Source organism: the organism of the source record quoted next, unplaced genomic scaffold, assembly GCF_019419815.1.
Source record: "Pyrus x bretschneideri cultivar Hongxiangsu unplaced genomic scaffold, Pyrus_bretschneideri_v1 Contig109, whole genome shotgun sequence".
Lineage (NCBI taxonomy): Eukaryota > Viridiplantae > Streptophyta > Magnoliopsida > Rosales > Rosaceae > Pyrus > Pyrus x bretschneideri.
In genome coordinates, this window is record NW_025999401.1 from 25214 (window position 1) to 50612 (window position 25399).

Sequence of the window (25399 nt, forward strand, 5' to 3'; positions counted from 1 at the left end):
AAAAGTTACTTTAAGAAAAAAAAAATAGCCTAAATTCATTATTAATAATCTGGGGCTAAAAATTTAGGCCAGAAGTAGTGGAGCAAAAAAACTGTTTCTGGACTAAAAATTTTAGGTTTTAGCCCAAAGGTTGGTACCTTTTAAAAAATGTACTAGAAACATTAGTGCGATATAACCTAATCGATCGGTAATTTGACTGACTGATAAAAGATGATTTGATAATTCTGGAAGAAGCAAGGTATTGTGTAAGGATAAAGATAGGGTGAGTGCAATTGGACCAGGCTCTGTTACTGAGATTATAGTTCCATTAGCAGCGACGACACTCTCTTTTGGAGGATAAATCATGGATGAAAGAGAGACTCGTCATGCGTCATGTAGTCACGATCTCTAGAAGCAATTTAAACTCTTCTCGAATTTCCTGAATTATCCCGATCAACAGAAAGAGATACTTGATCAAAAAAAGACAATATTGTCTTTTCTCCCATGGTTGCAGTAGGCTTAGGTAGTTAGGTTTAAGATTTTCAGTGTCGATTGCCAAGAACAAGCCACACGACAAGAATTAGGATTATTGTGCTACTTAAAGTTGATGGAATCGTCCCATGGAAGAAATTTCCATGCATGTCTAGGTACTCTAATTTTATACAACTAACTACACTTGCTGGAATTTCATTGAATAACATGTTTTCAAAGATATCTATATGCTCAAGATTTATTAAAATTCCTATATTCTTTGGTAGGGAGCCAAGAAAATGATCTTGAGGTAAACTAAATATATACAAGTTCAACAGACCAATGATTTCTTGCGATATGATACCGCTAAAACTGTTCTCACCAAGATATAAGAGCCTCAAATTCTGACACTCTATATTAAACTTGGCAGGATATTGCCTGGAAGTTGTTGCCTTTTAAGCTTAACTCATTTAATTGACTTAAATTTCCGAAAGAGGATGTAAGATTGCCAAAGAGAGAGTTCCTACTCAAATTTAATAGATATAACTTGTGAAGCTTTCCTACAGCAGGGGGAATGTGACCTGATAATTGGTTCTCAGCATCCCCAAAACCTCCAAGCTAGCCAAATTTACAATCTCATTCGGGATACTTCCTAATATTTTATTTTGTGCAATATGGAATATTTGAAGAGAAGAAGACAGGTTTCCTAAGCATTGAGGTAACGTGCCCCCAAACTTTTCGGTAAACATTTCGAGAAATTCTTGACCCAAAAAAATAAAAAATAAAAAAAACATTTCGAGAAATTCTAAATGGGCGGCATTAGGGATTGGCAAATACTCATTGGTTATGAGTAATCGCGGTTACCCGCCCATTTAAATTAAACGGTTACGGTTATAGGTAACCGTTTAGATAAATAAATGGTTATGGGTATAACCGTTTACCCGCGAAATTTAAATGGGCGGTTACGGGCATTAACCGTGGTTATAAACAGGTAATTGTTTATCCATTTATTTTATATATGTAAAATTAACACAAATCATGTTCTCGATCCAATAATAATTAGCACCCAATAAATTAGCAAGGAATTCATCGGTCCTTCTCTCAATAACACTGCTACAGGAATGATGATTCTCATCATCAAGGAATTCGCCAAATTAATTTAAATTTCTTGTGAGTAACCATGAAATTGATAGAAATGTTTTGACAGAAATGTCTTCTAAACAATTTTGTAACCCAATAATACTTACCAAATATTATATTTACCTTCATTGGTAACAATTAAAAATATTATCCTTAAACTATTATTTCAATTATTAGAATTGTATAAGGACTTAAAAAAATTAAAATACGGAAATGTATGATGAATGTACCTATAACGGTGTTTAATTATTAAAAAAAAAAGAAAATTATGAATTTTTTTTTTTAATTTTCAAGTTGTTAAAAAACATGTAGACGGGGTATGAGTATAACCGTTTAGGCAATTACCCAACCAGTAAACGGTTATACACGTATGAGCATAAACAGTTATAGGTAAATAACCGCGGTTACTCGCCCACCATAACCGTTGCCCACCGTGGCATTGCTCAAATCACAGAGAAAGGTCGAGTCGTCAATTCCCCCACTTTTGAGATGGTTGTTAGCAAGGATTAACCACTCAAGCTTATGCAAATCTATCAAAGGAGGGACCTTTTCACGCGATGATGGTGGGTGATTTGGTCCTGCGTGTAGGATGAGTCCCCTTAACTTTACATGGTTGTTGATTTGTGGATCTTTTACGTGTGACTCACTAATTGGGTCTCATGTGAGGGAGCGTGTTGAAATGTCCTACGTTGACCTTATCAATGACAAAAGAAGAGTTTAAGTATCATTACCCCAATCTAACTAACACCGAGGTTTTTTATGATAAAGCCCAACAACTGACAAATTATGCAAATAATACTTACCAAGTTGATAACAATACCAATGTTGTTAGAAGTGAGCATTCAATCCGTCACTCTAATAATTCTACAAGACCAACTTTAAGGTGATCAGCTTTTGTGCATCAACACTTTGGTTGTAAATTATCTGATTCCAAATTTTTAAATATTTGGACTTGACTCGCCAAATATGGGTCAAGTATATTGTCTCTAGTGTTGGAAAGTGCCACGGTAGATTGGTAGATACATAGCTCTAGCATTCATCAAATATTACTTGCCGACCGGCTTGTTGGAAAGTAGCTTCTAAACTGTCTATTTTCTAGCTTAGCTTACAAGTTAAGTTGGAAAAAGTGTGCTAGTAGACTTTGCCATGGTCAAGTTAGGGTTGGAAATTGCCCATCCATACAGATTTAGCAGACTTTTTTCTTTCTTAACAATTATTTATTTAATTCACAAACACTGTAGTTTTAATATATATATATATATATATATATATATATATATATATTATGGACTTGACTTGATATATATGGGTCGACCATATTGTCTCATTGCACAGTGCCATGGTAAACCGGTAGATATAGCTGGCATTCATAAATCATTACTGGCCGACAAGCTTTAAATAAGGGGTTGGTTTTGTTTCTATTTTCTAGCTTACCTTACAAGTTAAGTTGGAAAAAGTGTGCTCGTAGACTTTGGCAGGGTCAAGTTGGTGTTGGAAATTGCCATCTAAATAGCCTTAGGAGTCTGGATTTCAAATTAGAAATATTTTTTTTCAAAATATCAAACTTTTTCACCGACCCCTTTGCAGCTAACAATTATTTGTCTAACCCACCAACTTTATCGCATTATTAAATAAATATATATATATAACTTTCTAATAAACTTCTTAAGGAAAAATATAGAAAGTGAGGGTAGGAAAGGGACGGTAAGAGAGAAAGCGCTCTCAACTTTCTATAATTGCTTATTTTCTCTTGTAGCCTTACACCTTTAATTATACTAATTATGTGGGTTTTACTTGCCTTACAAGTAACACGAGTCTTCCAAATCTTATTGGAATCCTACTTCTAGATTTACAAAACCACACTCTTAAATAATATTAACTACGATACTTCCCCTTGATGTGTAAAGCTTAAGAAATAGTCGTATCAGGTTTTTTCGGATGATTGTTGGAGCCTTCAATTGGCATATAGAGAGTCACACATGCAATCTAGATCAAGGTTGCTTAAAGGAAACATAAACTCACAAAACTAACAATGGTATAACCACTGACGGAGGCACATAAGGACTATAGTAGTCCAAGGCCTACCCTGACTTGAAAAAATAAGATTAGTAGTAACTTATTTCTATTGCTTTGCAACCCTTCTCAATACTTTTAAAAAAATTCAATCATTATTTATCTTTTTCATCCAACAGATCTCATCCCAAAATTAAGTATAATATTTCAAATGATCATTTATCACAAATCAATAACATTTAAATTAAAACCCATCATTCACTTTAATTAAAAAAAAAAATCGTCTTTCATGTATGGATTGGTAGAGCTATTCCCCCTATTCTTCTTGAATTTCATATATTTAGCCATTTCAAATTTATTGAATAAAGACAATAAGGTTTGTAAAACTCTATTATTCTCTATAACATATTTGTATCTATTCTATCCTACCTCTTACTTGGGTTTTAGGATTTGCAAAATTCCAGTAATTCTCTCTATTGAATTTGATAATTCTTTCAATGGTGTAGATGACATCATGCAATGGTTCCAAAATATGAAATTCATCGAGAGTAATTATGATTACTATGAATAGATAAATTATCTATGTATACAAGATGAGACGGAAAAAATTTTCCTTACTAGGAATTGGAATCACTTCAAAAGAATGAAACTTGAAAGTGAGGACGAATTCAAAAGAGGAAAGTAAAACAAAGAAATAGTCGAAGAAAAATAAATAAATAAACATCGAAAGAAACACATCTTCAAATTGTTAAGCTTCCCCTAAACAAATGCTTTCCAAAAAATAATGAAATGCAACATGCAAATGATATATATATATATATATATATATATATAATTTGTATGAGAAGCCAATCATTATACCAACAAGAATGATAGGCCTCGTTTGGCAGCTCGGACTGTACTGACTATTTCAGTCGGATAGGATAAATAGTCGTTGGATAGGACTGACTAAATTAATCGGGTGTTTGGTGTTGTATCGGATTAATTTATACATCGGATAATAGGTCGGACTATAATAATTATTTTAAATAATTTCACAAAATAAGTGTTGTTAAAATGAAAAAAAAAGGAAGAAAAACAGGTGAGAAAAAAAAAAAATCATTACACAGACAAAAATTAAAAAATAAAAATAAAAAATAACCCAGATCTCTTCCCACTTCCCAATCATGTCTTCCTATCTTCACCATCTTCCCCACGCATCAATTCCCACCCTCCCATATGAACCCACTTCCTCATTTCTTCAAATCTCCCAAAACCCATATCGATTCACCAACCAAAAAAAAAAAAAATCCCAGAAATTAAATATTTTCAATGCTAATAAACCAAATTTTATCATCGGAGCCTAGCTCCCTTCCTTGTCGGAGCCCAGCTCCCTTCCTCCTCCTCGTCCTTCTCGTTGGAGCCTAGATCGGAAGAATTTGAATCATCATCTTCTTCCTTCAACCCACGGAAGTATTGTTGTCCTGTCAGAGATCGAAGGCGAACGGAGGAGGTGGGAGGTGTGTGTGTGTGAAGGAGGAGGGAGGAACAGAAAGAAAAAAAGAAGACGACAAAGATGAACTTGAGATCTAGACGAGAGAGAGCAGGCAGGTGAGATGGTTGAAGGAGTCATGCAAGAGAGGAACGGAGTGAGCAAGAGAAATCTCACCTGACTAAATAATACAGAGGTTTTGGACGGGATTCGTAAGCGGGTGGGAGGGGTATAAAATAAGTGGGGCCGGATTAAATAATTCGGTGCTTATTTAATACGAAGCTCACTAAACACCCGTTTTGTATTATTAATACTATCCGATGGTCTTATACGGTGTGCCAAACGAGGCCATAGAGTACAAAAACACTGTAGTTTTGAATCCTTCTTCACAAACTAGCACATTCTCTAAAATATAACATGTTTGAGCAATATAGCCGAAAATTGACGTTACAAAAATGTAATTAAGTCTTACATCATCAACTTAACTTTAACCCTTAACTTTACCAGACATACGCTCCACTTGTCACTTAAATTGTTTTGGGGTGAATATACACAAAACATCTTTACATGAATGCTCTATCATAGACCTGCAAATTGATCCCATCTCCACTTGTCACTTAATGTTTGGTAAAGCTAGAATTTCAACGATCAAGCATAATTCGTATGCAAATAAGTTTGTTTGGCAAGCATTGATCAACTAGCCATATGTACTGTATTTTTATTTAACAAATACGAGAACTCTCTCACATAAAATATATTAATATTACATGCTATACCACGTACTAACAATAAGCTTCTATTCACATATACCACTTGCTCGAAGTTTGTTTCTGATCCGACACATTTGTGCCATAGCATCACTGATGTCCAATCTTTCTCTAGGCAACTCTGTTGAGCAAGCAACACCAATTTCTAAAACTGACATTAAACTTTTTTCAATTTGGACGTGATTCCTTTTGCTATCCTCGTCATGACAATCCCTCTCTTGAACAAGAACAGGATCCAAAACCTCTTCCGCTTTCTCCGACAGAGCTGCCTTCACAAAGTTATGAAGGTTTGAAGCTCCCTCAAACATGCTATCGGTTGGTCGCTTTCCTGTAAATATTTCCAACAGGAGGACACCAAAGCTGTACACATCACCTTGTGTCCACACTTCATGTCCCATGCCATATTCTGCATTCCACAATTCAGAACATTATATTCTAATTTTCTAGTGAAGTGCTAAAAGCCCATTTCATATTTGAAAATTTTAAAATAAATACTGCACAATCTTAAAATACTAGCTAGGAAAAAATAGACAACTGTGTATTTACCTGGAGGAGCATAACCAATAGTTCCCTTGATCCCTAAAGAACTTGATTGATTTCCCGAAGAATTTTCAGCAGCTTTTGGGAGGAACCTCACCAACCCGAAGTCACCTACATGTGCAACCATGTCCTCATTGAGAAGAATATTGCTGGGTTTGAGGTCGCAATGAACTATTGGCGTCTCACAATGATGATGGAGATAATCCAGTGCCATAGAAACATCAATAACAATATTCAACCTCTGAGAATTTGTTAAGCTCCTTGGCCTCTGACTTGTCTCACCAATTGTATGAGTTGGATGCAACCATTCCTCCAAGCTCCCGTTAACCATGAACTCATAAATTAAGGCCTTGAAGTCGTGACCGCGATAATCAAAACCAGAACATGCCGAGAGTACCTTGACAAGATTACGGTGTCTAATATTTCTTAAAGCCTCGCACTCAGCAATAAAACTTTTGTAAGCTCCCAGACGAGCAAGGTTGAGTACTTTGACAGCAATTGTTTCACCTTGCTCAAGTACTCCTTTATAGACAGACCCAAAACTGCCCATACCAATCAAGTTGACAGAGGAAAATCCATCAGTAGCTTTGAGAAGACTTTGGTAAGAGACTGAGAGAAACTTTTCTGAATCACTTGAAGTCCGCTCTATTTTTGCCCTCTGTGGCCGACGGAGGTACAAAAAGACTAGTGCAAAAGTAACCCCAAGAATCCCACAAACCAGAGAAATTATCAATTTCATTTTTGGGCTTAATCCTCCCTTGTTGGAATGTTGGAGTTTGCACTTGGGCAAATGGAATCCAGGAATTCCCCCACAAAGCTTGCTATTTCCTTCAATCGATGTGGCAGTTGCATTCCTGAAAACCCCCTTCATTGGTACCATGCCCTCAAAGTTGTTATAAGATAGATTCAAAGATTGCAAAACTTGAAGACGCTCTAAGAATTCTGGAATCGAGCCTGACAAGTTGTTGCGAGAAAGATATAATTCTTTGATTCCTCTTAGTGAACTCAGAGATGATGGAATCGTCCCTTGAAAGAAGTTTCCTTGCAGGTCTAGAGATTCAATTTTTATGCAACTACCCAGACTTGTTGGAATTTCCCCAGACAGCATGTTTTGAGAAACACGAAAATTCTCCAGATTTATCAAATTTCCTACTTCTTTGGGAAGGAAACCAGTCAACTGATTTTTAGAGAAATCCAATTCCACATAGGAAGATGACAGACCAATGACTTGAGGGGATATGATACCGCTGAGGTTGTTATTAGCAAGAGTCAAGGCAATCAATTTCCGGCACTTACCTAGACTTGAGGGAATATTGCCGTCAAGTTTGTTACCGGCTAAACTCAATATGGATAGTTCACTTAAATTCCCAAATGACGATGGGATATAGCCGGAGAGATTGTTAAAACCCAAATCTAATTCGTACAACTTCCGAAGCTTTCCCACATCAGTGGGGATGCTTTCTGAAAATTGGTTCTGGGCAAACCAAATGCTCTCTAGCTTAGCCAGATTTCCAATCCCATGGGGGATGCTTCCTGATATTTTATTGTGTTCTACATGCAAGAATACAAGAGAAGAAGACAAGTTGGCCATGCATTGAGTTAAATTGCCCCCAAAATTGTTTGTATCGAACATCAGTTGTTGTAAACGGGTAGCATTAGTCAGATCGCAAACAAAGCTCAAGTCATCGATTTCCCCCCTTCCAAGATTGTTGTAAGCAATATTCAAGGACTCAAGATTAACTAAACTTTTCAAAGAAGGAACTTTCCCCTGAAATTTGTTTCCTTCCATCCAAAGATAAGTTAGAGTTGAGGCATTAGATAACGAAATAGGAAGAGGTCCAGTAAATTTGTTGTGGCCGACCCCTAAATATTCTAGACTTGGAAAGACAATACCTAGGTTTGGAGGTAAAGTGCCTTGGATTCTGTTGACTGTAACATCAATGATACTAATGGAAGAGAGATTATAGAGTGAGGGAGGGATCACATCTGAGAACCTATTACCACCCAAACCAAGAACTTTAAAATTGGCCATTTGACCAAAGATATCTGGAATACTCCCATAAAAATCATTACCAGGTGCCATAAGCAACTCAAGAGATGATAAATTGGCAAAGGAGTAGGGGATACTTCCTGTAAGTTTGTTGAAGAGTATTGAAATTATTCTCAACTTCGACAAAGTGCCAACCTCCTCAGGAAGTCTTCCTACCAGAAAATTCCCACCAAAAGCAATTCTGGTTAGTTGAGAGCAACGCGATAAGTTTGAGGGAATTTCACCGGTAAGGGAATTATTCTCCCAAACCATATCTTGCAATCTTGAGAGACGGCCGATTTCTGGAGGAATTTTGTGGCTCAAGTTATTGTTGGTGAGAGAAAGTACTCTCAAAAAACTCAAATTCCCAACATGTGGTGACAGAGAGCCTGAAAGATTGAAGGACTGCAGGTTCAACACCGTGACCCTCTTGTGACGACGACCACATGTGACACCACGCCAATTGCAAAAATGGTTGGTTTCGTTCCATGAAGTCAAGGCTTCAACAGGGTCATAGGTTATCCTCGCTTTGATTTCAAGCAAGGCCAATCGATCCGTCTCATTTCCACTCAGTCTCAAGGCAAGGCATGAGTGAAAAATAAGGACATGAAAGCAAAAATATGAGAAAAGCAAAACTGAAAAGAACTTGTTCATCCCCATGGTGGTTGCTTCTTGTTATGTGCTTACAGCAGCTCTGCGGAGAATACATCTAATTTATAAGCAACCTGCCGCATAATATCAATACGTTGAGGCATATTCATCCCCCAAAACACGCAATTACCGTCCTAGTTAATGATGCCACAGTATTGGGGTCGGTTTTGTTTAACATTTTGCGGGTTTTTTTTTTTGCATGAATCGGATTGGAAATAAGTTTTTAATTTTCATTTCAAAAATTTTGGACCAGGATAATCTCAAAATTTTTGGAACATAATTTGGAAACTCATATATTGTACAGTTCTTTCATTAAGTAACCACTGAGACACTTGTTATTCACTAACTCATTGTACACTTCGTTACTATTTTGCAACTAACTTAGCATCAGATTGACCACTTACTACGGTCTAGTGATATTCCTTTTTCACTTGTAAGTGAGAGATCTCAAAAAACAAAACAAAACAAAAAAAAATACACCCAGCACCGGATTATAGAATGGAATAAGTAAACACCAAGTGGGTCAACTATATCAAGATAAGGAGGGTGCAAGGTGTGGTAGGTAATCAAGATAAGGAGAATGCAAATTGAATCCAAGGACGACCCCTCCACAGGTCCGCTTGGTATAACTAAGGAGTTTGGGAGATTGAAATGGCATCAGGGATGAGGCTGGAAATGCCATTAGGTTTTAGAAGTTAAGATAAGGCTTGACTGGTCATTAGGAAATTATCATGATTTGGGGGCTAGGGTTGAAGGATTGGGGGGGGGGGGGGGGGGGGGGGGGGGAATTTTTGGGAAATACTAGAAAAAATGTCCATGCGTTCCTGCAGGACTTGAATGCACCAGTCTTAATAAAACACATTTTAACCTGGAAAAAAATTCAACATAATCATGAACAAACAAAAGGGATAGATGAGTCAACGGTGTCGGTAAGATAAGCAGTTTGGCTTTTACATACATTCAACCGAGCTGATTACAAAAGATATGGTTGCAAAAAATGCTTTCTTTGTTTCCCTGAGAAACAAAAGCAACATGCATTTTACACATATATTGCCCTTGAAGTTAAGATGGCAAAATATATGTCCTACAGGTCAGCCACCTGTTTTAGCAGTTAAACAAAAAAACATAAAAAGTGTTTCGTTCTTGTTTCAGCAGCTAGGCAATTAAGTAGAAGAATGTTTGTTCAAGTTGATGCAAAGAGAGTTCACCTTATACATCAACACTAAGTAAAAATGATAATACAGAACTGGCCAAACCACTTACCCTAACAAAAAAATGCCAAGAATAAACTTGTGTCAATATGTAGCCAAAGGGAGACATAAACTACAAATCAACAGTGACTAAAAACAAAATCTCAGAGACCAAACATGCACAAACATGCAGCAAAAAGAAAAAGAAAAATTGTTGGAAAAACTGACCCTTAATTATGATTCTACAGATCATGCGCAACCCTCTCCTAAAACCAAACTAAACACAAGATAAGCTAAATAACAAATGACTTCATTCAATAAATTTACAAAATTAACTGCAAATCACTAAATTAGCCTCTTGAATTCAGCCAGAGTACTCATCAGGAAACCCAACATTTTTCAGAATATGATTAGCATTTTGACCAGTCATTTTCAATGTGAATTTCACACTTGGTTTCGACTCTTGCACCACTTTTGTTCCAAATCTCATATTCCAGTAACCGGTCCCAACATCTTGCACTTTAATAAAAGAGCATTGTAAGATTGTAGAGATGCATAGAACAGATAAAGTTAATGACAGAGAGCTAAGCTACTTCACCTCTTCTATAAGTCCACATCTCCACCCAAGCCTAAACATCCCGACATTGCCCCAATAGGTGTGTCGTCCTGACCTGCAAGATTTACAAAGAAGAAGCAGAGAAATCGATGTATAAGCACAGAGCTTGTCATCCAAAATTCAAAGCTGAAAACAGACAGAAGAATTAAAGAGTTGTGCCTATGAAAAAAATGAGAGAGCAGGTACCAAAACAATCTATGAAGAAAAAGAATTTGAGGTGAATGAGTGGATAAATTGCTACATAAAAAGCTCATTTCAGGTCGATGATCCCTTTCTCACCTTAATAACATTTTACAATTACAATTAGTAAAATTTTCTTAATAAGGGGAAAGGCGGAAGGAATAAGGATTAGAAATGGAAACCTTATATAGTGATTAAGACCCTTAAATTAACTTGCGAAACTTGAATAGTCCGTCCCTTCACGCAACTGCAAGAACCAATCGTTAATTTGGAAATTATTCAATACGTGTTAAAACATGAATCAGAAAAGGCACAAAGCAAAAAACGAAAATCATTTACCTTAATGACAAAGCACTCTGGAGTCTAAACGGTTACATTATCTTATTGTTTAAAAACTGAAAATCTACAAAGTGTTAACATTTGCACATATATCAGAAAAAGCATTATCGCTTGGAAAACCAACAACTGTAACGTAAACTACTAAATACCAAATTAAATACTCGAACATGACAACCCCAAACATAAACAAAATTCTATATGAATTCAAAAAAAATATTAATTAGGGAAAAGAATCCCAAACATAAACAAAATCCCAAACCAATTAAATAAAACTCAGGCCAACCCGTGCCTTCCTCATCTTTCCCTCCTTCCCTTGTTTTTTTTACCCTCATGCCATAAATCTCTCTCCTCTTAGAATTGTATAAACAACGGCAGAAAACATCAATACAGTAATGAAAATAAACACAGACCTCAAGAAAAAAAAAACCCAATTACGCATCAACTTCATGTTTCTATAAAAGAGATGAGATTATTGGAGATACAGAACCTTGGTTAGAGTGCAAGAGCAAGACTGAATGAAATGATGAATCTTAAAAGAGAGATATTACATGGATCAATCGTCATCATAGAAACATGGAAACTGGTAGTGCAGATGGATGCCTCAGGATCCTCAGCCCCACAAAAGTCGTAGAACTTGGCAGCATATGGTGGATTGTTGGTTCCCAATTCATAGTACCTTAAATTGATAAATAAAAAATAATAAATAAATAAATAAATAAAAAACATCAATCAAGTAAAGCTGTCATTTCTAATTAATCAAATACCAGACCCTAAGAAATATATAAGCATAGTTATTGAAGAGCAATTTCTCTCTCTCTCTCTCCCCCCTCTATATTTCCAGTCGACTGGGAAACAGAAAATACAACCCAAAATGCCCAAAAAGCAGAAGCTCAAAGACAAAAATAGAAAATTAAAAAAGGTATTTGAAAAGAGAAAGTCGTTGAAATTAACCCAAAATGTACAGAGATCCAGGACTCACAAATAAATTAATTTCAGGATCAAACACTAATGGGATGCGAAACTTTACCCTTTTCTCATTTGCAGGTACCAAAATCAATTTACAAAATTAAGGTTAGGGTTTTCATATTCTGAATTAGGTAATGAAAGTCATGTGAAATGTTCGGAAATAACCAAACCAACATCCAATTTAGTACACACCTAATAAAAACATAAGTAAGAAACTATTTCCAATTCATCATTCATTTATCAAACACAGTAATACAATCATAGAAAAACTCTTAACTCACGTACCAAAGTTGAATTAATTAAATTGGATGTTGGGATCAAAATTTTGGTGTCCGCCTAAGGATATTTGAGTCAAAGAACTCAAATTTCAGAGATACAAATTATGTAAATAAGTGTATGTTTATACTTACAATATAGGGTAAAGTACAAAAAACTACCTCAGTTATTGGGGTCACAACAGTTTCATACCTCATCTTTTAAAATTGACAATGTCATACCGCATCTTACGAATTTGTGACAATGTCATACCTCCATCAATTTTTCTGTTAGTTTTTCTGTTAAGTGCTGACGTGGCAAAAGATTGGGACCACTTTCTATTAAAAAATTATTAAAAACTAAAAAAAAAATTAATATTTTTTCAATATTAAAATAATAAATAAAAGTTAAAAAAAAAAACCCTTAGTCGTCCCTTCCCTCCCCCTCTCTCTCTTCCCCATCTTCATCTTCTTCTGCTTAATCTTTAACACAAAAAAATAAATAAATAAATAAATTTGAAAGCCCAACCCCACCCGCCCCCCAAGAGAAGGAGGAAGAACCGAAGAAGAAGAAGAAGAAGGAGGAAGGAGGAAGAACTGAAGTAGAAGAAGAAGAAGGAGGAAGAAGAGGAGGAAAAAAAAATTGAAAACCCAACCCCACCCACCTAGGAAGAACGAAGAAGAAGAAGAGAAGAAGAAGAAGAAGAAGAAGAAGACGGACAGGGAGGAGAAAAAAAAAAATAGAAACTGGCAACCCAGGAGAAAAAAAAAAAAAAAAGAAACCCAAAGAGAAGAAGAAGGAGAAGAAGAAGGAGAGGGGAAAGGTCCCTGCAACCCTAGGAAATTTTTTTGTTTTGCTTTTTTATTCTTAATTTTTTTAATATTTAATTATTAAAAATATATTTAATTATTTTTTAATTCAGTTGGATTAGTGAGTGGCCCCTGTCTCTTGCCACGTCAGCACTTAACAGAAAAATTGACGGATGTATGACATTGTCACAAATTCGTAAGCTGCGGTATAACATTGTCAATTTTAAAAGATGAGGTATGAAACTGTCGTGACCCCAATAGTTGAGGTAGTTTTTTGTACTTTACCCTAAAATATATATAATTTCATCATAAACTACAAAATAGGATGACACATATATTATGAAGTATTGGAACATAATGAAAACATGGGGAACAAGCATATAATGTGTGCTCATTTAAGTATTCGACAAGTCTCTTACAATTTATTGAAAAAACATAAAATGCAAAATGAAAGTTATCTATGAAAGTTATCTATTTTCTACGTAAGTGAGTTGCCTAGGCGGGTCTGGGCGGGTGCCTAGGCGGGCGTCTTAGTAGGTCTATAGGACCTTTCTTAATTTTCAAATGCCTAGGCATTAATCGAGGCGGTGATCAGCCGCCTAGTGCCTAAGCAGCGCTAGGCGAGGATTTTTAGAACTTAAAAAAAAAAAAAAAAAATATATATATATATATATATATATATATATGTTTACATAATTTCATTATAAACTACAAAATAGAATGACATGTATATTATGAAGTATTAGAACATAATGAAAACATGAGGAACATGCATATAATGTGTATTCTTTTAAGTATCCAACAAGTCTCTTACAATTTATTGAAAAAATAAAATGCAAAATGAAAGTTATCTATTTTCTGTCTAAGTGAGTCGCAACCTAGACAGATTTGGGAGGGCTAGGCGAGCACCTTAACAGGTTTAGGCACCATTTCTTAATTTTCAAACACCTAGGTATTAATCGGGGCGGTGTTAGGCTGGGATTTTTAGAACAATAGGAGAAAAGGGTTCTAACCAATGTCCCAATTGCTATCAATAATAGCAGCCTTAACGTCTTTGATCGGCGCATTGGTTCGCTCCCTCAGCTGCTTCATGAGACTCATTTGATCAGCAGAAGAAGCTTCCACGCTGAAACCTCTAAGAAAAAGACCAGACCCACATCGGGTACTGCCAAATTTTGGAGGAGATGAGGCCAGAATCTCTGCAGCGCTGGCAAATGAAGCTCTTTTGCAAGAAACCCAGGTGGATAACCCCCGCCCATTAGCAGCAAAAGAAGTAGCAGAAGTTATGGAAGAAGTATAGCTAGTGTTGCGGAGAAGGCCAAGCTGACTCAGAGCGGATTTGTCGTCGTCTTCCTCCCCAACCTGCTAAGCGCTCAAATGTCATAGCGATAGCAGTAGCAGCACCACCTGAAGCATTCCTACTGGTCGAAAAAGCAACAGAAAAAGAAGATGAGGAGAAGACAATGGATGTTCATAATCAAAGAGTTCGAAGGGATTTACCCTTGGACTCTTCGGCTTTCAGATGGATTTTGCTTGTGTGTGTGAGAGAGAGAGAGAGAGAGAGAGAGAGGTGGAGAGGCTAGGGTTTGAGTATGGAAGAGATGAAAAATCCGTTTTGGCTGAAACACAGCTCACACACTCGTTGATCAAAAGTAGAGATAGACGGAACGGCATGGCCTTTCATCCCTGAAACCCTCAGGTACCGTTTGGTACGTGGGACGGGATGGAACAGAGTGGGATAAGACGTTCCGTCCTACGTTTAGTGTGCCTAAAACGGGTGGAACGAGCTGTTCCACGGGACGAGTTTTGGGTGAATTTTCTTTCCACCTCACCCCCTGGAACGACTCGTTCCACATCCGTGGAACACAAAAATTATAACCTCTCCGTCTCCTTCTTCTTCCTCCTTGTTTCCATCCTAGGGCATCTTTACTCCCGCTCCGTTCCGTTCCGTCTTGTCCCGTCCCATCCCGTTCCGTCCCGTCCCGTCTGCATACCAAACGATACCTTACCGAACGAAGAATGAAAAGGTGGTGGCAATTTTGTAAATAATGTGAAATCTAACAAAAGCAGGGGCAAAAAGAGCCAATGGCAATCTTGTAAATAAAGCAAAACTTGGACTAAAATCAACCCAATGGCAAACTCATAAATAAAATGAAATTAAGGCAAAATTGCAGTGCTGTTCCCCCTACTTTAGACTAAAGTAATAAGAAACATTAGAAATTTTTAGGAAATATTAGGACTTGTTTGGTACTCTACTTGAATTCAACTTTTTAAATTCAAAAATAATTTTCAAGTTTTAGACCTTAAAAACTCGTTTAGTAAGACTATTTTCAAAAACTGAACTCAATACTAACCCTCTAAAAACATTAAAAGTGAGTTTTTAGATTTTTAAATTTAAACTCACTCATTTATAGACCATCCTCCCTTCTCACTCCAAATCTATCTCTCTCTCTCTTTTCTTCCTTTTCTCTTTTTTTTTTTTTTTGTACATTTTTCGTATCTCCTCCCATCCTCTCTCTTCTTTCACTTTCCTTCAATCATCTCTTACTTTCTTTTTCTTCTCTCCTCTTTCTCCCTCCTGCTACCTCTTCTTTTTAGATCTCTTTATCTAGTTTAAGTCGTAAGGTTTAAAAATTTAAAATCACAAACCAATCATGTTTTTTAGTCTTAAAGAAAATTGTTTTCAAGAAATGTTCTTAAGAAATATTTTAAGAAATGATAAAAATTTCAAATAGGATACCAAACAGACCCTTAAAAACTTTTCAGAATATTAGAAATTTGTAGGACTTTTAGGAATTATTTAATTTTTAAGAATATTATAATTTTTAGAATTTTTTTTGTAGTTTTGTTTGAATTTATTAAATAATGTCATCTAATAATTTTTTTGAGAAATTATTATAACTTATTAGACTTAATGTAAATTGTTGTAAATTAGTGTTTTTTGTTGTGATTTTCTCATCGCGATTGATCAACAGTGATTGTCGCTCTGCCTTCGGTTCGAGTTAGAATGACCCAACAACAGAGATGGTAGATATACAACTGCTTGGAACCACGATACCCAGGCGGCCACCGTCGAGTCGACGGCTGGGCCACTGCGTTATCTTCATCAGAAACGGCATGGCGCTGTGCGAACCCAGCCCCGCTGTTAACGCTGTGGAGGTTGATGTCGATATGTGTGTCCATCTCCTCTTAGGCACTCCAGCCGGAGTGGCGATCGTAGTCACCCCACGCCATGCTCAACAACTTCCACTCAGATGCCAATCAATCTTGTCTCATCCAAACTGCATGATCTATGTTACACGGCAGACTGGCAGAGTGACTGGTATGGATGACATGACTGGCCATGCCGTGCAGATGGCAAGCAGCGCTGATCCATGCTGCGCAAGGGTAAGACTGCTCTGAACCGTGCAGCGGAGACGTCTAAGTGGACAGAGCCATGCTATTGAGTCCAATTACTCTTACAACGTATTGGCAGAGCACTCAGAACGATTCCTCATTATCTACAAATAGGTATCACGACTCCTAAAAAAGGATTAGGCACTCTAAACTCTCTCAATACACTTGACATCTATTCCCATTATCTCTCTCACTTTCTGATTTGATGGTCAGAGTACCTACGGAACCATCCTCCTAGGCGTTTGGTTTCACAATCTTTCTTGGTCTTTGTTCTCACAGGTTCACTCCTTCGTCGTTCGCAGAATCGGATTTAACATGTATTTTCTTCCTGTCTGGCATGTTCTTTGGAGATAAGCCATATTTCAAATCCACATAAAGGAAAGAAGACATTCAGTAGCTTGAAGTCAAGGGCAGATCACAAAAATTCCAAGCACACCAAGAATGGAGCAATTCACTTACCATCAATGAAGGTAGTCCGTACGCGCTACTCAGTCGAAGAGTCGGACTCCCACTGACCTCCAAAGTGTCCTTGGCCCAATCTTGATTACCTTTACTAGAGGAATCAAAAAGCTTATGGCGAGACCTTAGCTGCCCCATGCCATCCTTGTAGTCAATCTTGAAGAAGTATATGAACTTGTTTATGGTCAATCTTAAATCAAAGAAGTTGCTCAAGTTCGAGAATTCCACCATCATACGGATTGCATTCAAGGAGCACACCTCATAGAGAATATCACCTCTTGAAAAAAGCACAACATGGGGAAGGTGAATCCCATAACAAAGTAATACGGATGGAACTTGATGGTTGTCTATCCCACATTAGCAGCCTCGACAGACGGCTCGTGGCTTCTTCCTTCCCTCACATGCTTCACGTGGACTCCGGATGAGATTGCGTGCTTGTACATCTCAAGGAAGTCCCGAAATAGCTCCTTGGAACCTATCTTAACATGAGTTTTACCAGCGAAAAACGAGAATGTCTTTATTAAATTGGTGAGGCCAACATTTAATCCACGTGGAGTTCAACATCCTTGAAGGTCAGAGCAGCTGACTACAACTCATCAAGCTCTCATGCTCATGGTGAAGAGACAAGTCAAATGTATTAAATATAAGATTAATTACTAAATTTTATCTTTACACCTTCCTAATTGATGACCAACTCTATCGAGTAAGAAATCACAATCACATCCAATTAAGGCCATTATAAGATAATCCCAAGATACTATTAATTAAATAATATCTTTGGGAAATTCTTTCCTCATCCATACAATGGATAAAGTGCCTTGGCCAATCAAATGTCCATACATATCAAGGCAAACCCCACCTCGTGAGCGTGCTTGGCTTTGGTCTTTAATCAAAAGTGTTTATTTGTTTTATAGGTACAATGCTAACGTCTCACAATGATGATCCAGATAATCCAATGCCAAAGCAACATCAATTGGAATACTCAACGTTTTAGAAAAATTCAAGATACTTGGTCTTTCCATGTTTTCACCAATTATTTCAGTTGGATACAACCATTCCTCTAAGCTCCCATTAACCATGAACTCATATACTAGGGCTTCAACTCACAACCACGATATTCAAATCCCAAATATACAGAGTACCTTCATAAGATTACGTTGTATGATATTTCTCAAAGCCTCGCACTCAACAATGAAACTCACAGAATCCCCCGACGAACGAGATTAATTACCTTGACGGCAAATGAAATTTCACCTTGTTCAAGTACTCCTTTATAAACAGACCCCAAAACCTGCCATACCAATCAAGTTGGCAACGGAGAATTTATTACTTTGGTAAGATAGCCTGAGAAATTCTTCTGAATCACTTGAAGTGTGCACCTTTCTTTCTCTTTCTTACAGCACAAAGGTACCAAGGGACGATGGCAAACGTGACTCCAAGAAGCTCAAAATAAGAGAGATTACCCATTTGACGGTTAACTCTATCCTCCCCTCTTTAAATGTTGTAATTTGCTTTCTGGCAAATGCAAGTCGGTTTGCAACAGAGCCGAAAGCTCTCCCAAGTTAACCAAACTTCCTAACCCGTTTGGTATACTTCCTACTAATCTCTCCAACGGGGAATTCACACTTGGGCACTCTCAACAAGTTCTAGGGTGTTCACTTTCGTTCAAAGTTTCATTTTCAGTTTTCTCAAATTAGGCAGTTTTTGAAATATTTGGATGGCTGAACTTGTGTAATATGTTGATAAACCAACAACCAAAAAAAAAAAAAAAAACAACTCCTCTGGCACATAGCGTTCCTTTAGGGTGGTTTGTCATCAGATCTCAAACCAAAAATGAGATCCCATCCCAAATTGAAAATTTTCGGGATTCCCAAAATATTTTCTGTATTTTGGGATGGTTAGGTATTTTCAGATTTCATACAAATTGAAATACCAATCATTCATACCAAGTTAAATTAACATGCAACCAAAATAAAATAAGTAACAAACCCAAAGCAAAAAAAATAAGATACAAACCTAATATGTTCAAAAACTAAGAATACAATTTTTTGATTTCGTGTTAAAGAACTAGACACATTTGGTTGAGAAGCAACAGTGCAAGGTTAGTGCGTGTGGGAGGTTCGTGCCAGCAAATGTCGCGATAAAAGGCTATGGTTACTACCTATAGATCAAATGGCAGAGTTAAAATCCTAAAAATTCAAAAGTTGGATGACAACGTTGAACAAATGGAGCAAAAGGCTATGGTTACTACTTGTAGGCTACACCAATTATATTGCTAGTAGTATTTAGCAACAATTCAAATGTATAATAATATATACATATATATAATATTTATTTTTGGTTTGGTATGAAATTACCAAAACATTAAGGAAACAATACCAATTCCCGTACCAAAATTTTGAGATTGGTTTGGTATGTCATCCCAAAAATTTTGGGAATTTTAGTTTAGGACTTTTTTGGTTTGGGATCCGGAATTTTTCGGTTAGATTTGGGATTTTCGGGAAATTTTTCCAGCTTCCTTACCCGCCATTTTTACATTTGCCCTATGCTTCGAGTTTTCCATCATTACTTTAGATTATCATAGCTTGCATTTCACAATGGGGGTTAAATAATACAAAATTCAAACAATTAAATGCATAAACAGTGTGGTGTTAACAAATTCCAACTGAATATATAGTTTTGGAAGTTAGAGACACTACAAGGAAAACCAACCTGACAACGAAAAGTTTAAAGAAACAATTCTGTAAACCATTGTCCCTACCCGCGTAGCTGAAACTCTATTCGACTACAGCCAACAATTCACTCTCTTTGCAGAAGCAGTGCCTGCCATCTGTTCCCAAATCCACCTGAGACAAAAATTAGACGAAATGTCAATTCATCGTGCAAGCATCAATATGCAGCCAGTACATGCACCACCAGCAGAACATTTCCGCAACATAGACTTACAGTTATATTATGTCTCTATTCTGTACCATGTTTTACAGTCGGCCGTTATTAAGCATCAACACAGCAAAGTGTAGCTATTTTGTGTCAGCAATGTTCTACACTAAAATTGTGCATGTTCTAGACCCGTCACAAGATAAACCCTCAGAATTGAAATGGTGTTCTAATTTCTATTGCAACAAGAAACTAAAGACAATTTAACTTATTCAGAAAACTAAAGAAGAAAGAAAGGTGGCCCGGCGACATGTATAGAATACAGGGAAGTCCATTCCTGAATATTTATTCAGACTCTTTACATCAGGACTGTATGATATTTTCAAAATGAACTAATTCTACTCACCTCATATGCATTTATGTCTGAAAAAAGAACCTGCAAAATGATAAGCATTTCCATTAAGATGAGATACTAAGCACCTATCTCAATACTTGGAAATAAAAGTTTAAAGTTTTAAAACGGATAACTTCAGTTGATCAGAAAATTGTTTAATTTTAAAAATCAACATTAATTCACACCAGAAAAAAGTTGTCATTATTTGGGAACTTCTTAATTACTCACCTTTTTTCCGGCCTTCACTTCCCCAACGTCAGCACCAACAGAGAGAATCTGAGAATAACAATGCTTGTTAAATTATCCTGAGTCTTACTTCAAAATAAAGAACTAGAACCATGCAAAAAGAAAAAGTAGGCATACTTCTCCCATAAGATAGCGTTCAAATTTAACAGCCGACTTGGGCAGCAAAACTCCTCCAGCTGATTTCTGAGACACAGAGCAGTTTATCATAAGATAATGTCTCAAAACAGATAAGATATTATGTAGGCAACTACACATATACTTCTCCATTTGATATAACAAGGAAAAAGAAAAACAATGAAGTCAATTTTAAACCCACTGCTTTCAAATCAACTAACAGCCAGCAATTAACATGAAATCTCTTGAGGCATTTCATAAGACGAGCATCCCAAATGCAAACCAAAAAGTTCAAAAAAAAATGAGGGAATAAAAACCGTTTTCATTTTGAATACATTTCATTGTAATCAACCATTATAGCTATTAGAACTTAACATAGCTCTCGTAAAAAATCATGAATCAAGATTTGTGAAGGGTCTAGTTTACAAGGACATGGTGCAAAGTAGGCTACTTGGTGCTATGGTTAGACAAATTGAAATAACTAGTGAAATCCTTTGGAACTTCTTGTTCTAAGCAATTAATATGGCGATAGATATACTTTTGGGCCATTTGCCCAATAATGAAAAAGAAAGTGTGAGATGCATGCAACACTATAAGTCTCACTAAAACCATTACTATTCTGTGAGGGTATATAGGGTAATTTTATCTCTTTGACAGCATAAGGAAGCATGACACAACAATCATTACAGCATTTGAATCATGTGCCACATGTTCAAGCCAACCTTGGGTAAGATGAGTGCCCACCTTCAAAAGAAAGACCCACACAGACACATAAGGGGAATATAACTCAAATTGCCACCAGTGTTAATGAAGCGTTACTTGAGTCAAGCCAATAAGATGGGATGACTTCTCACACCATTAAAGCTCAAGCTCAAATCATGGATCAAGTTCAAGACATGTAGTTGAACTCAATCCCCAACTGAGAAAGATTTTTATTCATACGCTCAAAGTACAAGCAGATGGACGACCATACCTAAACCCTACAACCATCCATTATATACCAAAGTTAAGAGTGCGAAGTACTATACCTAAATCCAATGCCCCTAATTCAAGTTTCAAACTAGTTTTTCAACTCTGATCAAGCTTTACTCCTACTCAATCTGAAGATCCTACGTCAAGTTCAACACCAGTTATCAAACAACTTGGAACACGAAAATCCAGGAGTCACACAAATGAAAGATTATACCCAATCCACCTAATACAATCTGAGACAAATGGTAATGTCAGAATACTTTCCTACCATGCCTTGATTAAAGTCCAACAAAGATTGACTAATAAATTAAGAAAGACCACCTAACTGTAAAGAACTATACTATATATATGTCTTCAAGCCATGAAAAATCATTCAAAAACTATAATGCTCTCTCCACTTGATTCTCAATGACAAAATCAATGGCCAGGTACCATTCCACTATCAAGATTACTCCGATAACACTATCCCCATTTCACAGGCCCACATACAATGGCTTAACTTGACAGATTTCTGCATATACAAGGTTAACATACTCCACACTATGATAGCACACAGTCGAATATATCTAGAATGTATAACATAATTTGTTATTGAATGCATCATGGTATGATATCACAACAATATGATAATGGGAGGATATCGTAGAGATGATATACAAATATAATCATATAATTTTAGGTTTTGTAGGTTGATTTTCACCACATAAAGATTGAAAGAACCACAAAAGATTGACATTTATATTCAAGGGAAAATTACTGTTTACTTGAAACAAAAATTTGAAATGCTCGGAAAATGTCATAGCAATGCGACTGGTAGTAGTACATTAAGCCATTTGATAATGCTACGGATCTTCACAACTGTCACAGCCCAAAGCCCAAGTACTCAATTGACATAGATGCTTTGGATTCAGACTAATAAAAGATAGTCGCATCGAGTTTCCACTCCATACTTTCAAACACAATTGGTAAGACCAAAAACCAGCATACCTGAGGGAGTTCCTCCAGGCGAATAAGCACTCTGTCAGCTTGCGGAACCACCTGCAACCCACAAACCACAAAAATCAAAACACCAATGCATCACCAAAATAAAAGAGAAAAGCAATCCCAAATTGCGCAGAACCCCACAAACCTTGGCGGGTTCCCATTTCTGGGTGATTGCGTTGACTCTCAAAGAATTTCTTCGCAGACCTGAGCAAAACCCATCACAATTTATCAAAATTAACAACAATTTATAAATAAAATTAAAAAAGTACAGAAATTTAGGAAAGATACAAGAAAATAAGAAAAGGGTTTGGACAGGAGGTAAATTCAACACACCTGGGAGTAGCTTCTGGCCGTTGGACAGAGAAGAGGTGCTGGGTTTGTACAGCAAAGGACTTGGTAGTGTAACGAAAGTGGAAGCCATGGCAGAGCTCGAAGATAGATGGTGGGATTTCGGTGGAGGTGCAGAGAGAGTGAAGAAATGTTGGGGATGGAAGAAGTGGGGCAGATATCTTAAACCCTGGTGCTTCGTGGTGTGTGAGATAAGGAGAGAGTAGTTGAACCGGCAGAGTTCTAGATGGTTCGGTTCCTCGACGTTTTATGTTGTGTTGTGTGTGCTGGCAAAAATGAGCTCGGTTGGGTCTATAATGTTTTGTCTAAAGCCCGAATATGATTTCATGGGCTGGGCCCATTAAGCTTTGTTGGCAATAGAAGCAGGTCAAGTTTGTTTTGGTAATGCAAAATTGGCCCGACCCGATGATCCTTGACCCGATAGTCGCCCTCGGTAGTCACGTCAAACCCGGTCGGGTTTGATGGTCACAGTGTATGGCCTGGCTATTCTCGGGTCAGATCTATCTGTTACCAAGTCATCTCTTGTGGTCAATCAACCGTGTCCAAAAATTAGCAAGTCAGGTCTAGCGACACCCGATCAAAGACAACAATCACCAAGTCAAGTTGAGGAGGCGGGTTTATATGGATTGAGTATACTGTTACAATGGCGTTCGTCCAAGAACACAATGTCATGTGGAGTGAGATTAACACATGGTATTGTCTTATTAGATTAAGACGCCACACTGGTTTAAATATCCGATCCATCTAAGTTGTTATTCAAATTCAAAGGTTATAGTGTCAGGTCGACAATCTCCAAATTGATTCGAGAATCTTGACATTGGGGGTTCAGCATTATCGCTTTGGGCTCGGCAGCCAGCAGTCGGTCTATATAAGAGCATCCCCACCGTGGGGTTTAGCTCGGGGGACGGGCTCCAAAACGGAGGCCCGAGTGAAGGTGGACCAGCTCCAGCGTTGGGAAGCCGGGGGGAAGGGGAAGGCCCGAGGGCCAGGCCCGTGAGGAATCGACAGGCCTTGAGCCCGGGGTGGGAGTGACGCCATGCTGACGCCAGCGTGGCGTCAGCCTATTATTTTATTTTTTTTGTGTCAGGCGCGTGCACCCCACCCGCGCGTGGGGGCGCGTCCTGACACATTAATCAGAAAAAAAAAATGTTTGTCTGTTACCGTTGGGAAGCCACGTGGCTTCCCACGGTACGTTAGATCGTAACGGTCACTTAATGTGGACCGTTAGATCTCAACGGTAAAAAATTTTCAAACTGTCAGATTTAATATCCACCGTTCGATCTGAGATCAACGGTGGATATTAAAATGCTTTAAAAATTAAAAATAAATGAAAAAATAGTTTTAAAAATATGAAAAGTTACCGTTGTGACACGTGGCACAATCTGGAGCGTTGGAATTCAAATTTTTTTATATCCAACGGCAGAGATTAATTAATTGAATAAAAATTCAAAAAAAATGTAAAAAATTCAAAAAAATTCAAAAAAAAATCTGAAAAAAATTGTAAAAAAAATTGTTTTTACTTTTCTATAAATACCTTCTCATTATCATCTACCTTCACAACAATTTCATATTTTCTCAACCACTTTCAATCACATTCCTTTCTTTGTCTCAAAGTTTGAATCAATTTTTTTTCAACAAAATGACCACTGGTGCAGGTACGAATTGGTCGCTTATTGAAGATGTTGCGTTGTGTACTAGCTGGGTTGAAGTTACTCATAGTTCGCTTACGGGTAATGAGATGCAGTTAAGAGAAATGTGGAGTCTTATTCATACCAATTATCTTGAGAAAATTGGTGGGAAAAGAACCAAAGAATCGATGTCCAGTCGTTGGAAATTACTTAGCCAATCGTTTAGTACGTGGAGAGACGCTTTGGCACAAGCTAGTAATAATATTCGAAGTGGGGAAAATTACTCGGATATGGTAACAAGATATTATTATTTATTGTTTGTATTCTTTATTTGTTACGTACAAAATTTATTATTTATTGTTACTTATTTGTTACATTATAATTATGTTGTTTGTTACATTATAATTATGTTATTGTTACTTATTTGTTACATTTATTTGTTACATTATAATTATGTTGTTTGTATTATTTATTTGTTACTTATTTTCATTAAAATTAATGTATATATATATATATATATATTTGTTAATTATTTTCATTATTTACTAAACTTGAAGCCTTCTTA

At 36.9% G+C, this 25399-nt stretch overlaps 2 protein-coding genes and 1 long non-coding RNA gene across 5 annotated transcripts; all 3 read right to left on the reverse strand.

Annotated features, from left to right (window-relative positions):
- Window positions 1-5763: 5763 nt before the first annotated feature.
- Window positions 5764-9167, reverse strand: LOC103930201 (probable LRR receptor-like serine/threonine-protein kinase At3g47570). Its single transcript, XM_009339492.3, has 2 exons — window positions 6388-9167; window positions 5764-6247 (listed from the first exon to the last, which is right to left on the reverse strand). Exons 1-2 carry the CDS (start codon window positions 9068-9070, stop codon window positions 5871-5873), a joined length of 3060 nt encoding a protein of 1019 aa, XP_009337767.2. The 5' UTR covers window positions 9071-9167; the 3' UTR covers window positions 5764-5870.
- Window positions 9168-10229: 1062 nt separating this feature from the next.
- Window positions 10230-12408, reverse strand: LOC103930199. 3 transcript variants are annotated; one of them, XR_007253643.1, is made up of 4 exons: window positions 11935-12408; window positions 11387-11450; window positions 11230-11294; window positions 10230-10922 (listed from the first exon to the last, which is right to left on the reverse strand). It is a non-coding gene; the product is annotated as an uncharacterized LOC103930199 (long non-coding RNA). The 3 variants fall into 3 exon arrangements; XR_007253642.1 differs by having other exon boundaries at window positions 10230-10770; window positions 10850-10922; window positions 11387-12195; XR_007253641.1 differs by having other exon boundaries at window positions 11387-12197.
- A 7472-nt stretch (window positions 12409-19880) lies between these two features.
- On the reverse strand, window positions 19881-23437 carry LOC125471478 (10 kDa chaperonin 1, chloroplastic-like). Its single transcript, XM_048571909.1, has 7 exons — window positions 23192-23437; window positions 23004-23062; window positions 22862-22912; window positions 20906-20971; window positions 20771-20818; window positions 20555-20584; window positions 19881-20117 (listed from the first exon to the last, which is right to left on the reverse strand). The coding sequence occupies exons 1-7, from the start codon at window positions 23277-23279 to the stop codon at window positions 20049-20051; spliced, it is 411 nt and encodes a 136-aa protein (XP_048427866.1). The 5' UTR covers window positions 23280-23437; the 3' UTR covers window positions 19881-20048.
- Between the last annotated feature and the right edge of the window lie 1962 nt (window positions 23438-25399).